The 15,449-nt window shown below is 60.0% G+C and overlaps 3 protein-coding genes across 7 annotated transcripts; 1 reads left to right on the top strand and 2 right to left on the bottom strand.

Annotated features, from left to right (window-relative positions):
• Window positions 1-2,365: 2,365 nt before the first annotated feature.
• CD63 (CD63 molecule) lies at window positions 2,366-5,281 on the top strand. The gene is made up of 8 exons (XM_072842728.1): window positions 2,366-2,487; window positions 2,885-2,960; window positions 3,738-3,926; window positions 4,118-4,192; window positions 4,295-4,390; window positions 4,500-4,640; window positions 4,872-4,955; window positions 5,123-5,281. Exons 2-8 carry the CDS (start codon window positions 2,895-2,897, stop codon window positions 5,186-5,188), a joined length of 717 nt encoding a protein of 238 aa, XP_072698829.1. The 5' UTR covers window positions 2,366-2,487; window positions 2,885-2,894; the 3' UTR covers window positions 5,189-5,281.
• A 1,193-nt stretch (window positions 5,282-6,474) lies between these two features.
• RDH5 (retinol dehydrogenase 5) lies at window positions 6,475-10,773 on the bottom strand. Of its 3 annotated transcripts, none has more exons than XM_072842726.1 (5): window positions 10,638-10,773; window positions 9,714-10,040; window positions 9,231-9,489; window positions 7,069-7,232; window positions 6,475-6,807 (listed from the first exon to the last, which is right to left on the bottom strand). In XM_072842726.1, the coding sequence occupies exons 2-5, from the start codon at window positions 10,021-10,023 to the stop codon at window positions 6,584-6,586; spliced, it is 957 nt and encodes a 318-aa protein (XP_072698827.1). In that variant the 5' UTR covers window positions 10,024-10,040; window positions 10,638-10,773; the 3' UTR covers window positions 6,475-6,583. The 3 variants fall into 3 exon arrangements, with proteins under 3 accessions (XP_072698827.1, XP_072698826.1, XP_072698825.1); XM_072842725.1 differs by having other exon boundaries at window positions 9,714-10,059; window positions 10,638-10,772; XM_072842724.1 differs by having other exon boundaries at window positions 9,714-10,738.
• Window positions 10,774-11,249: 476 nt separating this feature from the next.
• BLOC1S1 (biogenesis of lysosomal organelles complex 1 subunit 1) lies at window positions 11,250-14,722 on the bottom strand. Of its 3 annotated transcripts, none has more exons than XM_072842729.1 (4): window positions 14,571-14,703; window positions 14,055-14,127; window positions 12,016-12,080; window positions 11,250-11,620 (listed from the first exon to the last, which is right to left on the bottom strand). In XM_072842729.1, exons 1-4 carry the CDS (start codon window positions 14,629-14,631, stop codon window positions 11,388-11,390), a joined length of 432 nt encoding a protein of 143 aa, XP_072698830.1. In that variant the 5' UTR covers window positions 14,632-14,703; the 3' UTR covers window positions 11,250-11,387. The 3 variants fall into 3 exon arrangements, with proteins under 3 accessions (XP_072698830.1, XP_072698831.1, XP_072698832.1); XM_072842730.1 differs by lacking the exon at window positions 12,016-12,080 and adding an exon at window positions 11,850-11,982 and having other exon boundaries at window positions 11,433-11,620; window positions 14,571-14,722; XM_072842731.1 differs by lacking the exons at window positions 11,250-11,620; window positions 12,016-12,080 and adding an exon at window positions 13,323-13,703.
• Between the last annotated feature and the right edge of the window lie 727 nt (window positions 14,723-15,449).

The following is a 15,449-nucleotide window of genomic DNA, read 5'->3' as shown; positions in this document are numbered from 1 at the left end:
CTCAGGTGATGACCTCAGGGTCGTGAGATTGAACCCTGCATGGGGCTCCCTGCTCAGCGTGGAGTCTGCTTGAGATTCTCTTTCCCTCTCCCATTCGTGCTCTCTTCCAAATAAATCTTAAAGAAAAAAAAAAAAGAGTCCCATGCTCTTCTGACTGAGCCAGCCAGGTACCCGCCTCCTCATTTCAATGTAGGTCCAACCCCAAGATAATTTACCCTCTCTGAAACTCCTCACCGCCTTTATTTTTTAAAGATTATTTATTTATTCATGAAAGAGAGAGAGAGAGAGAGAGAATGTTAAGCAGGTCGCACACCCAGGGCACCTGGTGCAGGGTTCAATCTCATGACTGTGATCATGACCTGAGCTGTTGAAATCAAGAGTCCAGTGCTTAACCGACTGAACCACCCAGGCACCCCAAGACTCTGCTTTTTTGCTTCATCTTTTGTTCTGTGAAGTATTCCCTTAAAAAAAAATTTATTTATCCACGACAGACACACAAGGAGAGAGAGGCAGAGACACAGGCAGAGGGAGAAGCAGGCGCCACGCAGGGAGCAGGCCTCGGGACTCGATCCCGGGACCCCGGGGTCACGCTGTGGGCTGCAGGCGGCGCTAAAGACGACACTTCACTTTTAAATACTGTAGTGCACATCTTTTAAAAAATAGAGTGATTGTTCTCTCTAATCATGCTGTCATCATAGCTAACAAAATTATGGTTTCTCACGTCTGATTCTCAGTCCATATTCAGATTTCCTCAGTCCTTCCCCAAATGTCTTTCCCAGTTCATTTGTTGCAACAGAGATTCAGCAGAGGCCAAGCACTGCCGTGGGCTGTTCCGTGTCTGAAGTTTGCCACACTCGGCCGCGGACCTCTCCTGACCCTTCGAGCTGGCCAATCCCGCCTGCAGGGACTTTCAAAGCCCCCCTTTTTACACTGGCTCTTTCCTTGTCTCTGAACCCAGAGCTTGTTTATCCTCTGAAGTCCCCTCAGGGACTGCCACCCACTTTCGTGGTGCAAAGGGGTTTCCTTCTCCTCTGGGGCAGATGCACCGCCCGCCACCGCCGAGAGCGTCCACCCGCCACCGGGAGGCCGCGGGTGTCACACGGGGGTCCGGCTCCCGGGCTGCGGGGCCCAGGCCGAGCCCTCTCGGTTCCCCGGGAGTCGACGTGGCTCCTCGGCTCCTCGCGGCCTGCCCGTGGGAGCGAGGAGCCAGGCCCCCAACGCGCTTGCTCAGCTCGCTCCAAGGCTGTGGCCCCCATCGCTTGCCTTTTGCTCTTGCAGTTTCTTGCCTCTTCGGGTACAGAAGACTCGGGAAGCGGTTGAGTCAGGACCTAAGACCCGACGGGGTGGGACCCGGCCGCGGAGCGCGGATTCTCGGGGTCACGTCCGGCCTGGGAGCCACGGCGCGGTGGAGGGGCAGCTGGGGGGCAGCTGGACGTGGGGCAGCTGGGGGGGGGGGGCAGCTGTGGGGGCAGCTGGAGGCTGTAGCTGGAGGCCGCAGCTGGAGGACACAGATGGACGGGGCAGCTGGAGGGGGCAGCTGGAGGAGGCAGCTGGGGGAGCAGCTGGAGGGAGCAGCTGGGGGGGGGCAGCTGGAGGGGATAGCTGGGGGGCAGCTGGAGGCCGCCCCCGGACGCCGCCCCCGCCCCTTCCCCAGCCGGGGCTGCGAGCTGCTGCCCGCGAGGCCGGGACGGGCACTTGCAGAAGGCAGAGGCCTGCCTGCGCAGCCTCCCCAGACCGCGGCCGAGCCCGGCGCGCCGGGGGCACAGAGGCGTCAACCGCCCCTAGAGGGGGGCGCAGGCTCCGAGGGCCTCCTGCGGTGCTCAGCACCCCCCACCCCCCCGCAGCCCGGAGGCCGGGCCGGCACCCACAGGCGAGGCACCCACAGGCGAGGCGCCCGCTGCAAAGGTTGGGGGACTCCCGGGATGTGAGGCCAGGGACTTTCTGGAAGCTTTTTCCCGACCGCCTGCACCCGACGCCAGGGAGCTCGCAGCGCCCTCTGCCGACGCGGGGCGGGGGCTTCAGCCGGGCCGGAGCGGGGCCGGGAGCGGGGCCGGGAGCCGGGCCGGGGATGGGGGCGCCTCCCGAGCACCTCCCGTCGCGCGGCCCGGCCCGGCGGCTCGCAGCGTAACCCGGGTCCGGACCGCACGGAGTCGGGGGCCGCCGGCCCCGCCCTCCCAGCCCAGGGGCCCCGGGCCCCGCGGCCCAGCCCCGCCGCCTTCCGTCGCGGGGGGGCGCCTTCCGGGCAGGGGCCACGTGGCCCTGGCGGGCGGGGGGCTCGGCCCTCCCCTCGGCGGCCGGGTGACTCAAGCCGCAGCTGTTCCCGCGTCACGAGGGAGGCCGGCGGCCCGGGCGGAGGGGGGGCCGGGGCTGGAGCCGGGGCGGGGCCGCGGCGGGCGGGCGGGGCGCAGGCGGGGGGCGCCGCTAAAGAGCCCGGGGCGGCGGCGGCGGCGGCGGCGGGAGAGCGGAGCGCAGCGTCGGGGAGCCCAGGTGAGGCCGCGGGCCCGGCCTGCGTGCGGGCGGGGTCCGGGGTCCGGGGTCGCGGGCGGCCGCCCCCGCCGCGGCTCGGCCCGGAGCCCAGGGCCCGCCGCACTCCCGAGCCCTCGCCACTTTGCAACTTCGCGAAGTTCCGGAGGCCCCGGCGGCGGCGACCGTGCGTGGGGAGCCGGGAGCGCGGGGCCGGGGGCGGGGGCCCGGGGCGGGGACGGGCTGCGGCCGGGAGGGCGCCCTGGGGCCGGGGCGGGGCCGGGCGGGAGGGCGGCGGTCGCCCCCGCCGCTCTCGGGCCCAGGAGGAGAGGGGGCTGGGGACGTGGCCCCGACCGCGGGTTTCCGGGTGGGAGGGGCCGGGACCGGGGGCCCCGACGCCCCTCACCGGCGCCCCCCGCAGGCCTGCAGCCATGGCGGTGGAAGGAGGAATGAAGTGTGTCAAGTTCCTGCTCTACGTCCTGCTGCTGGCCTTCTGCGTGAGTGCGAAGGGGGCCCTGGGGCCCGGACGCGGGAGGAAGAGCCGGGGGCCGCAGCGCGCCCACCGCCGCAGCTTTCGGGGACCTCCGAGGCGGTGCGGACCCAGGACGGACGGCGTGGGCGCGCCGCACCCTCCCCCTCGCCCCTTCTGGCCCTTCCTGTCCGGTGACCCAACCGCTGTGATAGGGCAGTGGGGCAACCGGCCAACGGCCGCCTGATGGCTATCGCCGCGGGGCCCCCTCTCCCCCGCACCCCGCCTGCCCTGCCCCTCACCCCCTCGTTCCCTGCTTCCCCGGGCTCCTGTCGGCTGCCGGGGGTGGGAAAGGCCTCTGCCCACCTCGGTTTGCTCCCGTCCTGGCCTCCCGGCCTCACACGCTGCTCTTTGTCCGGGGAGGGGCCCCACTCGTGCCTCTGCTTCTTGTCCCCTCCGCCCCCGGCCTTGTGGCCTGAGGAAGCCCCGTCACAACTGATGAGGGTAGGGCAGGCCGGGAGGCTGCGGCTGGGGCGCGCCTGGGCGCCCTAGAGGCCCCGAGGAAGTACCACTCTAGGTGAGGATACATGCCCTGGGGTCAGGGCTTTCTGGGAACTTCTCTGTTGGCATTTGATCAAACTGTGGGGGCAGATACGGGTTGTCCTCCTTCCCTGCAATCCTTCCTGGAGGCGCGCGAATCCGTCTCCCTGGGTGGGGCTACGTCTGTGCTTGGGCGTACCTGCTGCCCCCTGCGCGGAGGCCTGATGGCTGGTGGGCCCGGCCTAACCCTGACCTGTCCTCACAGGCCTGTGCGGTGGGGCTCATCGCCGTGGGTGTAGGGGCCCAGCTGGTCCTGAGTCAGACCATTGTCCAGGGGGCCACGCCTGGCTCCCTGTTGCCCGTGGTCATCATCGCAGTGGGCGCCTTCCTCTTCCTGGTGGCCTTTGTGGGCTGCTGTGGGGCCTGCAAGGAGAACTACTGTCTTATGATCACGGTGAGCCGGGTGTGGGGCCGCTGTGGGTGCCTGGGCCTGCTGGGAGGGGCTTCTAGGGAGAGGGGGATCCAGGGGCGAAGCGAGGCAGGTAGGGGAGGAGAACCTCTCTGAGTGGGCTAGAGGCTGGCTGGGCCACAGCAGGCCACTCTCACCGGGACTCCACACCTGACCCCTGTCCGCTGTGCCCGCAGTTTGCCATCTTCCTGTCCCTTATCATGCTGGTGGAGGTGGCCGCAGCCATCGCTGGCTATGTGTTTAGAGACAAGGTAAGCGGGGAGGAAGCGGAGGGCCCTGCCTCACAGGGCTGGCTGCTCTGGGACGCGCGTGCCCTAAAGTCTGACCCCCACGATGCTCTTTCCTGCTCCCAGGTGATGTCAGAGTTTAATAAGGACTTCCGGGAGCAGATGAAGAATTATCAGAAAAACAACCACACGGCTTCGATCCTGGACAGGATGCAGGAGGATGTGAGTGAGCTTGCTGGGAGCGGCTAGCGGGGAGGAAGAGTCTCATCTCCGTGTCGAAGGCGGAGGTTTAGGTAACAAGCCCCTGCCCTGTATTTCTCTCGTCCTGCAGTTTAAGTGCTGCGGGGCCGCTAACTACACAGACTGGCAGACCGTCTCTCTCATGCCCAAGGGCCAGGTCCCTGACTCCTGCTGCATCAATGTCACGAAGGACTGTGGGATTTCTTTCAATGTGAAGAATATCTACTCTGAGGTGGGGAAGCAGCTGAGATAGCAGGGGACTGGGAAAACTTGGGAAAGGTTTCTAGGGTTGAGAGGGCCCAGGGATGGAGGTGGAGAGGGTTGGGGCCCTGGGATGCGGAGGGCATCTGGGAACGTTAGCAGTGCGGTGAACGGTGCAGAGCGGGGGAGAGCCAGATGGAGCAGAGGAGGTGGGTGGGAAGTTTCTGACTCCGTTCTCGCTTGTGTGCCCACCGTCCTTCAGGGCTGCGTGGAGAAGATTGGGGGCTGGCTGAGAAGCAATGTGCTGGTGGTGGCTGCAGCGGCCCTGGGCATTGCCTTCGTGGAGGTGAGAGGCCCCCTTGGGACTCATTCTGGGGCATCTGGGCAATTGGGGCAGTGGGAGGAGGGTGCTAGGGAAGTCCTGGCCTGGGGAACCTGGGGCCCCTGGTTGTGTTTGGGGTCTCCTGAGTGGGCCTGGGATACTTTGCCTTTCTGACTCCTCTTTGCTTTTAGGTACTGGGAATTGTCTTCGCCTGCTGCCTCGTGAAGAGTATCCGAAGTGGCTATGAAGTCATGTAGGGGTCTGGTCTCTTCAGCCCCTTCATCTAAGGGAGTGGGATAGTACACTCCAGGTTTTTCAATTAAACGGATTATTTTTTCAGACTGAAAAAATAGTCTCAGTTTATCTCGAAGAATGATACTTTATCCTTTCCTGCTCACCCGTATTTGTTCTCTGGGACCTTGTTCTATATGCACCTTGGGAAAGAAAGGCTTATTTTTTTTGGGGGGGGGGGCTGTTTAGGAAAGGTGGATTTCGCTAAAGGCATTGGTGGGCTGGCAGTCAAAGTGGGGACCTGGAGGAGGCTGGGGCCCAGTGCCCTCCCTGTCTCATAGCCATGTGCTGCAACGTGCAGGAAGCCACCTCCTGCAAAAGTCAAAGGGATTCCCCCCAGAGGTGCTACCTGGGAGAGGTGATCCCAAACCTACATCTCTCCCCTCCTATTCTGGCCACCTCTGAGGGCCTAGCAACTCCCTCCAGCAAAGGGGGCCTGGCTCCTTTGTGGGTGGTGAGAAGTTGTGTCCATCCTTCTTAGAGGACAATGTAGGGGCTCCTGGGTGGCTCAACTGGTTGGGTGTCCAACTTTTTTTTTTTTAAAGATTGTATGTATTTATTTATGAGAGACACACAGAGACAGAGGGGCAGAGAGAGAAAGAAGCAGGCTCCATGTGGGGAGCCTGATGCGGAACTCGATCCCGGGACTCCAGGATTAGGCCCTGGGCCAAAGGCAGGCGCTAAACTGCTGAGCCACCCAGGGATCCCCTGAGCTTCCGACTCTTAACTTTGACTCAGGTCAGGATCTCAGGGTTATTTGACTGAGCCCCATGTTGGGCTCCCCTTCAGTGGGGAGTCGGTTTGAGTTTTCTCTCCCTCTGCCCATCCCCTGCTGCTTGAACTCGCTCTCAAATCTTTAAAAAAAAAAAAAAAAAAAAAAAAAACAAGGATAATTTAAGTGGGTATTGCCTTTTGTTTTTCCCCATGGAAACCACCCAGCCTTGCCCTGACCCCACTTTACCACCTTCCCTCCCTCCCAAGAAAAACAGGTAAGGCCACTGGCACTCCCAACAGTGAACTGAAAGGAAGTGAAATGTCCACCAGTGCCGTCTGATGGCCATTCTTCCAGGTGCAGCTCCAAAGAGCGCCTGCAGACAGGCGGTCAGAGGGGAGGGCAGATGCTCAGTGGTTGCTGGTTGTTTTGCACATACTAAACAGGCCAGAGACCCTGGGCAGGAAGTCAGCCTAAGGGGTAGCTCTCAAATGGGGCCAGTCTCTCACCAGGCAACTTCATTTCTGCCCACCTACGGTGTTTTCTTTTTTTTTTTAACAATACACATTTATTGAGTGCTTAGTTTGTGCAGGCCACCAGGCAGTACCAGGGTGGGGACAGAAAACAATCTCTTGCTGGACAGCTGGATTCAGTAGACTGCCTGGGCAGGCTTGGGAAGGACCCAGGTGAGCACAGCATCCACCAGGCTGGCTGGCAGGTAGGAGGCTGGCAGCCAGAGCAGCTTGGCATCCCAGCCTGGGCTGTACCGGGTTCTGGGGTAACGAGCAGTCAGGGCATGTTCCAGGCACCTGCTCACCTTGGTCAGGTCTGGGTCACAGATCAGGCTCATGATGTGCTGCTGCACTTGCAAGTCTACATCCCAGGAGGTGGTTGTAATCAGTGTCCCTGCCCATTCCAGCCCATCTCAGGCCCCACCTTCTGGGTCCTGGAGCTGGTCCCCAGAAGTGAGAGGGATCCTTAGTCCCTCCCCAGTGTGGTAGGCAGGCAGGTTCCATAGTCTGAGTGTTCGGTGGCATCCCATTGACCCCCACCTTCTCCCAGCAGGCTGGTGTAGGAGGGCCTTTCTGACATTTCCCTTTCCCTTCATATACCTGTGTGGGCCCCGATACTCACACTTGGGGAGAAAGGCCTCCCCATAGTGGGCCTGTGTGCTGGGAGGTAGCCGTGCCCAGCACTCCTGCAGTGTGTTCTCCAAATGCTCCAGGTTTGTCACGGGGGTTCGGAAGAAGCCGGGCTCCACGATGGAGACTCGGACCCCAAAATGAGCCACATCCCGCCTGGATGGGGATAGAGGAAGGTTTCTGGGTTCTTGCTCTTATAGGAAAGGGACATGAGGCTGGGGGCTAAGATGGGAAAGCTATCACAGGCCAGGGACAGGGGTCCTGAAGGTGAAGGGGATCCCTGCTATCCTCAGAGGGGGGCAAGTGACCAGTTATTTTTGAGTTTTTTTTTTTTTTTCTTCATACTCTATGATCTAGAACAGGGATCAGTACCCTTCTTAAAGGGCCAGACAGTAAATATTTTTGGCAATGCAGGCCTAAAAATTAGTAACAGGTAGGTACTTACATAACCATTTGCAATGTAACCATTTAAAATGTAAACACCAGGTGCACCTGGGTGGCTCAGTACGCTGGGCATCCAACTCTTGACTTTGGCTTGGGTCGTTATCTCGGGGTCAAGGGATGGAGCCTTGCATGGACTTTCCTTGAGATTCTCTCTCCTCCCTCTGCCCCTCCCCCCATGCGCACCCTGGCACATGCGGTCTCTCAAATAATCCTTAAAAAAAAAAAATGTGGGCAGCCCGGGTGGCTCAGCGGTTTAGTGCCGCCTTCAGCTCAGGGTGTGATCCTGGAGACCTGGGATCGAGTCCCACATCGGGCTCCCTTCAGGGAGCCTGCCTCTCCCTCTGCCTGTGTCTCTGCCTCTTTCTATGTCTCTCAAGAATAAATTAAAAAAAAAAAATGTAAACGCCATTATTAGCTCGTAGGTGACTGGCCAGATTTGGCCTGAGAACCGGTTTGCCAACTCCTGACCTAGAACCCCATTCCCTAGTCCTAGAACACAGGGTTGAGTCCTGAGTGCTCAACAGGAAGGGTGTAGACTGGTATTTGCTGGGGAGCCCGCAGAGACACATTCAACCCCCTTGACATGGATACAGAAATCCAAGTATGAAGCATGTGTTCATGATGTTGATAGGAAAGTTAAAAGACCAAGGGATAGGGACAAAAGCACATGACTGAAATTCTTTGTTGAGTGATGGTGATGAAGGCAGGTTTCCTACAGAAGATGGGGTGGCTGGGGGGTACTTGCACTGTTCAAAATTCAGGCCCTGCTCCCGTGTGGTACTTGCCAAGAGTCTTTTGTGCTCATGGGACTTTGAACATTATTGTTTAAAGATGAAGGACAGGGGCACCTGGGTGGCTCAGCAGTTGAGCGTGGAGTCCCGGGACCGAGTCCTGCATCGTGCTCCACGTGGAGCACCTGCTTCTCCCTCTGCCTGTGTCCCTGCCTCTTTCTCTGTCTCTCATGAATAAACAAACAAAATCTTAAAAAAAAAAAAATAAAGAAAAAAAAAAAAAGATGAACAGCAGGAGAACATAAAGATGAGGGGCAAACAGACCTGGGAGTAAGTCCCAGCGCTTCCACCAACTAGTTGTGTGGTCTTGGTAAGTTACGTTACTCTGAGGATATTAATGCCTATCCCTTAGAGGGCTGCTGGGAGAAATAAATGAGAAAAATGTTCTGTAAAGGTACTAGTTCATCACAAAAAACAGTTATTAATAACACTAGGGGCACCTGGGTGGCTCAGTTGCTTAAGCATCTGGCTTTGGCTCAGGTCATGATCTCAGGGTCCTGGGATCCAGCCCCGGATCAGGCCTCCTGCTCAGCGGGGAGTCCACTTCTCCCTCTCCCTCTGCCCCTCCCCCTGTTGTGCACCCGCTCCCCTGCTCCCCCACCCTCTCTCAAAAAAAAAAAAAATTACTAATAATGATAGCAGGGCTTCTTGGGGCATCTTCTATGTGCCGGGCTCTGCGGGGGCCTTACAGGTACCTCATGTCACTCCCAGCACCCATGAAGCAGGTCTCCTCATCCAGATTTAGCAGATGGGGAATAAACTGGGGTAAAGAGAAGTAACCTATCAAGGTCGCAAAGCTCCCATGAGAGGAGGCTGGGGTTGAACCCATGAAGTTGAGCCCTACGCTGTCTCCTCCTCAGCATCCCACTATGCTGTTTCATCATCTCTGCAGGGCTGCCCAGGGCTCTGCACCCCTCACCTGAGGCTATCAGAGAAGGCCTCCAGGCCAAACTTGGAGACACAGTAGCCACCACCATTGGCTGCCAGGCGGCCCAAGACACTGCTGATGTTGACCACTCGGCCCCGGGACTGCTGTAGGAGGGGCAGCAGGGCAAGGGTGACCCTGATGGGACCCAGCGTATTCACATTAAGCACCCGATGGAAATCATCCTGTGTGAGCCACGGGGTGGGCCCGATGATCCCTGCCACACCAGCGTTATTCACCAGACCAAAAAGCCCTGTGGAGAGAGGAGACACATACCATAGGGTGGGTAAGGCATTCTGACACAGAGAGAGAGGCGCAGAGGGAGAAAGCAGCAGGCTCCATGCAGGGAAAACTCTAGCTTTCTGATGCTCTGTGTCCGGATCATGTTCCTTCCCCACCCAGGCCCTCCAGGTTCCCATTGCCCCCTAACCGAGCACCCTGCACCACAGTCCTGGGCCCCCCCCCCCCACTACTCACCTGCTTCCCCGACATGTGTTTCCACCCACTTGGCTGCCCGCTGGACACTTTGGGGCTCAGTGACATCAAGCAGGGTGGTGTGGAGGCGGGAGGAGGCCACCCGCTGTAGGTCCTCTGCCCCCGCGGGGGTCAGGCAGCTGGCCAGGACTCGGAAGCCTCTCTGGTCCAGTCTCAGTGCCAGAAGCCGCCCGAAGCCTGAGTCACAGCCGGTGATGAAGACGAAAGCATCGCTGGCGGGCAGGCTCTGCTGGTCCCTGAGCCACCACAGCACTGCCCAGAGCAAGACTCCCAGCAGCAGAGGCAGCCACATGGCGGAGCCCGAGTGACCTGCAGGTGGCAGCCGAGGCTGGGCAGGAAGACTTGTGTAGTTCATGCTGGCTCTTAACTCCTTGCCCCTAACAGCCTCCCCAGCTGGAGGTCTGATCTGAGCAGACTGAGAAATTACCTGCCTGGTAGGTAACTGGCAAACCATGTCTCACCTAAGCAAAGCTCAGCTCTAGGCAGACCCCGAGTGTGTGGCGACCTTAACTAAAGCCAGAGTCGCCAGGGCCTGTGTGCAGACGTGCTGCACAGGAGCAGAGGAACCTGGTTTGCTGTCTCCCCTCCCTGCTAAGCTAGAGGCATCTAGACTCTAAATGTAAACCGGGCCTTCTCTTTGGAAACTTGTACAGGGCAAAGAGCCCTGCACCTTAGTCCTGTTGGCTCCAAACTTACTGCGTGATGCTGAGTATCTCATTGCATGTCTCAACCTGTTTTCTATTCTAGCGGCGGGGCCGACACCCACCATGACCCCCCTGGGAGCTGTGCAGGGTCAAGGGGAGAGCATGTGAGGAAGCACATGAAGAGCTTACGGCTTTGAATTATCAATCGGTGCGATCCCAGGAGAGCCCCCTCAGAGCCCCCGGCTCCCAGTGTCCTGCTTACCTCCCGAGGAGAGCTAGCAGGCAGGACGGTGCCTGAAGCTCCTTCTTTTGCTTCGTTGATAGACTTTGCTCCCAGTCTTTCCGGGCTTCCACACTAGCTACAGCTAATGCCAAAGTCCGCAGCGGGTGGCCTGGGTCCCAGAAGTATTAAGTGTACGTGGGGCGGGGGGGGGGGGGGGGGGAGGGCTGGGAGGAGGAGCCAGGGAAGCTGGAGCCTGGCAGCTGAAGCCCAGGCTTGGCGCAGGCCTGGCGTGCCCAGGCCCCCTTCCTGGCTGTCTCTTCTAGTCGGGTGCCCGACTGCTTCTGTCATGGACTACCAGGAGGAGGGATATGTCAAGGACGGCGGGTACTCCCTCTGTTGGTGACCTTGGCCCAGTCACTCCTCCTTCCAAGCCCCGAAGTGCCCCCATGCCCAAGAATTAATCTCCAACCTGGTCCAGACTCATGACACTGCTTAGCACCAGGCCGGGAGAGGGCGCGAGCACGTGGAGCGGCAGAGAGCCAGAGCGAGGACCACGCCTGCCTCCTGTCATGTTTCTGCTCTGCAGGAAACTGAAGTCCTGAGTTAGGAAGCTTGGGGCAGGGCCCACTGACCTTCTCTGGGGAGGTGTGGGAAACTTCCACCCTCTGCCTACCCAGCATGCACCTGCCCCAGGCCCGAAGAGAAAAAGAGGGGTGCAAGCTAGTTCCACCCTTTACCCAAAAGGTAACTGTCACTTGGGTAAACAGTCTTCGAATCTTCCACTCCTGCCTACCCTGCTGGTCTAGCAGAGCTTTGAAACACACCACAAAGAAATGGGGGCTTGTGTTTTATTCTTGGCCTATCAGCTTCCCCCAGGTAGGAGGGACGGGGTGGGGGGAAGGGAAGGGGGGCTAGGAGGGGGCGGACTGCAGCTGCCCTTTGTACACATATTCCAGTGCGGTGGCAATGGTGCGCATGTCCAGCTCGATGCTCCGAGCCCAGTTCTCCACATCCCCGATTTCCTAGGAAGGGGAAGAGGTAGGAGGCTGGGAATCAGGGTGGGTAGAGTGAGGTTCTAAGGAGGCAGATCTGTCCCCTAGAAAGGACTTTGCCTGAACCCACCAACTACTTTTATCTCTCTAGCTCCTCTGACACAGATAGCATTTCTGGGAACCATCCCCAGTTCCTTTTTAACCTGAGGCCTGAGCTGACTTGACTGGAAGCAGGGGCCCAGGATGGAGCATGGCCCACCTTGAGTGCCTGATTAAAGTTCTCCACCATCCCGATCCACTGGCCTGTCTGCTTGGCAAACTGGGCGGCCTGGACCTGTAGGGTCTTCACCTCATGGTCCAGCTTTCTCTGGTTCATGTAGGCCTGGGCCACACTAGAGGTTGGAAGAGGGATGAGATCAACTCACCAGCTGGTGGGGAGTGGTCTCCAGGACTAATATTCCACTGCAACGGTGGGAGGGCAGCCAGAAGCCTGGATGGGGAGAACCTCATGATTTTGGCCATTCTTGGGGGTGATGCAAATGACTGCTGTACATGCAAATGAACCAGCTTCTTCCTCTCACTCCCAGGATTCCCAGGAGAGCCTCCCTGGGAACTGACCGAAAACTTACCATCTCCTACCCCCCAAAGGAACTCTTACAGCTGGGTGAGAGAAGGGAGGATAAACCTGGTGGGAATATCCCTGGGGAAGAAGCTGGGAGGGTAGAGGGGGCGCAGAGAAGCTGGGGAAACCCAGCAGCAGGGCCACATCTGGCAGTGCTCAGAAGCCTAGGGATCAGTGCAAGAGGTTGGGAAGGGAAATTGGGCCTCTCCCTGAATCTGGGGTGGGATGGGAGAGCACCCCCCTCCCCAGGAACTCAGGATCAAGAGAAGATATCCCAAGGGCTGCTTCTTGGCTCTCTCAGACTCTCAGTGCTTTTTTCATCAGTTCACACAGATGAGTGAACACACACACACACACACACACACACACACACGCTCTCTCTCTCCCTCCCTCTCTTCCTTCTATTCTAAGCAGTTTTTTTTCTCCTCAATCAAGGTAGGCTGCAGTTACCATTATTGCCATGAGGCTGCTATCCCCGGAGCCCTGCCCCGTCCCCCTTTCCCCAATCTCCTCATCCCACAACTATTGTCTCATTGGTTGGTGGGTCTTTCACTCCCCATCCTAAAGCTCTAGGTCATCTGGGGGACTCCACATCTGGTGCCCACCCACCCCCACCCTGGAATCTGTGGGGGTGGGAGGGGGCAAGGGGTTGGCGTGGGTGAAGAGAATGGGAAGGACACCTGACAGGGGCTGAGATAGACTGAGCCTTTGTTTTCCTTTCCAGGGAATGAGAGGACTCGTGGGCAGCAACACAAAACCCTTTCTAATCTGGCTTTGGCTTAGCTGTCCTCTAAGCTGAGAGGGGTGGCCGGCCCCTAGCAAAGGAAGAGCAGAGGGAGAGGTCTGGGCCAGTCTCACAGCAGAGCCCAGGAGGCGCCCATGTGGGAGGGAGGAAAAGGGGGCAGACCCCATCCTTCCTCCTTGGGAGACAGCAGGGGGTAGCGTAGGAGCTGAAACAGTAGTAGCAAGGGGCTCCTAACACTTTAAGAGATTCCCCTGGGAGTTCCTAAAATCCTAGTTTTCCTGTGGACCTCCCTCTTTCACACCGAGTAATGGGAGAAGTCTGGAGGGGAGAGAGATCAGAGGCCCCAACCACAGCCTTCTTGTCCCCTAATCATCCCCAGAGATGAGTAATGAAGAAGACAGTGCCTGCATGGCTCACTTGGGTGACTCAGTTTCTGGATGCACAACCAAGCCATTCTGCTTGATCTGGGGTGGAAGGCATCGTGCAGCCCCTTTCCTTCCCATCACCATCTATCTCAGCACTCTTCTGGGTCCCTCAGGGTCAAGAGACAATAGTCTTTGCTCCTTCCCAGGTCTTCCGCTGTTACTGGCATTGGCACATAGGACTGGCGGGGGGGTGGGGGGGGTGTCTCGGGAGCCCCGGAAGGAAGGGAGCAGACAGCCTGGCTGTGCCATAGCTCCTGGCGTCGGTTCTGCCCTCGCCCTCGCCAGCTGTGCCATCTCTTTCCTGCCAGCTGCTCCCTGGGCCTGCCAGAGGGTGGGAGGTGAAGGAGGTGGGGCAAGTTCTGGTGCAGGAGGGAGAGTGCCCTCCTGCCGACGTGAGAGCTGGACTGGGAGGGGGACGGGAGGGGGGCAGATGGCATGAGGTTGTGAGCACCAGGGAGGTCCCTGTGGGGAGGGGCAAGCTGGCTGCTTCTCCAGCCGCTGCGGCTGCTCTGGTGCTTGGACCTGAGGGGTCAGGGCGGCCTCAAGCTCTTCCCGTACAGCCGGCGGTGGGGGGGGGGGGAGGGGGGGCAGGGGCGGGGACGGCCCGGGGCGCGGCCTGGGGCGCAGTGTGACTGCCAGGCCGCGGCGCCCGGCTCGCAGGGGCGGTCGTACCCCACATTGAGGTGATCCACCAGCGCTTCCGTGAGGCAGGTCGCTGCGGCGATGGCTTCCCGCCTCCTCTTCTCTGGCAGCGGGGAAAGGGTTCGAAGGGAGACTCGGTTGCCGGAAGGCCGGCGCCGGCTCGGCCCGTGTCGGCTCGCGGCCGGAACCCCCGCGGCGGCCGTCCGGGGGCGGGGGGAGGGGCGGTGCCCGGGGGAGGGGCGGCCGCGGCGCCCAGGCGTGGCAGCCCCCCGCCCCCCCGCGGCCTCGCAGCCCGGCCGGGTCCCGCCCGCACTCCCGCGGCCCCGGGCCCACGGCCCCTCCGTCACCGGCGTCCTCCCCGCGCTCGGGCCGGGGCTCCGGGGCCGACGGGCACCGCGCGGGGCCGTTCCCGCGGGCGGACGACGCGTCGTCCGCGGACAGCGCCCCCACCCGCCCGCGGCGCCCGGGCCCGGCCGCTACTCGAGGCCCAGGCTCCGCGCCGAGGCCAGGCCGTGGGGACAGGAGGGCGGGCGGCCGGCGGCTCACCCTGCAGCTCCTTGCGTTCGCTCTGCTTGGCCTGGTGCTCCCTCAGCAGGCGCGACAGCATGGCGGCGGCGGCGGCGGCGGCGGCGGCGGCGGCGGTCACGTGGCCGCCCCGTCACGTGAGGCCCGGGGGCGGGGCGGCGGCTCCCGGCGGCGGAGCGGGCGGGGCTGCGCTCGGCTCGCTGTCGGGGCGCGGCTGGGGGAGCGTCGGAGAAGTCGCTCTCCGGCCTCCTGGCGGCCTCGCGGGCCGAGCGTGCGGGGTCTGATCCCAGCTCTGTCCTTTTGTGGTCAGGGAATGCGAGCCCTTTCGGTCTTACCAGAAGAGTAAGTGCTGCTGTCACAGTAAAAGGTAAAGCATGTAACACGTCCCCGAACTAAAGACAGATGATGCCAAGACTAACTCCAACAAGCAACAATTACAAACCTCCCCAACGCATCCTTGCTGTTGCCGCAGCCTCTCGGTGCACCGCGCGCCAACGTGCCGAGACTCTGGGCAGGTGCTCTGCATTTTGGTTTTCCTCCTAGTAGAATAAGGGGATGGAGTTAAATCAGTAGTTCTCAGCCCTGGCTAACCATTAGAACCACCTGGGGATGTTTTTAAAAATACCCAGTAACTAGATCTCTAAGGAGCGGAGCCCAAGTATTTTTAAAAAGTTCTCCAGCTAATTCTAGGAGGCATCTCACGTTGAGAATCCCTGGGCTAAACCATGTCTAAGGCTGTTTTCAACTTTGGCATTCTCTCATTTTCGGTTGAAATCACTATGGGATTCGGTTACATAGTAGAAAAGTGGCTTCGTGACGCAGGCGAAGAGAAGTGGGTGCTGATTTAGAATACACCATTCTTGAATTTTTCTGAGAAATAGCTGAAGATTACTGATTGAT

The sequence above is a fragment of the Canis lupus genome, chromosome 11, assembly GCF_048164855.1.
Source record: "Canis lupus baileyi chromosome 11, mCanLup2.hap1, whole genome shotgun sequence".
Classification (NCBI taxonomy): Eukaryota; Metazoa; Chordata; class Mammalia; order Carnivora; family Canidae; genus Canis; species Canis lupus.
This window is presented reverse-complemented; position numbering and strand designations above follow the sequence as displayed.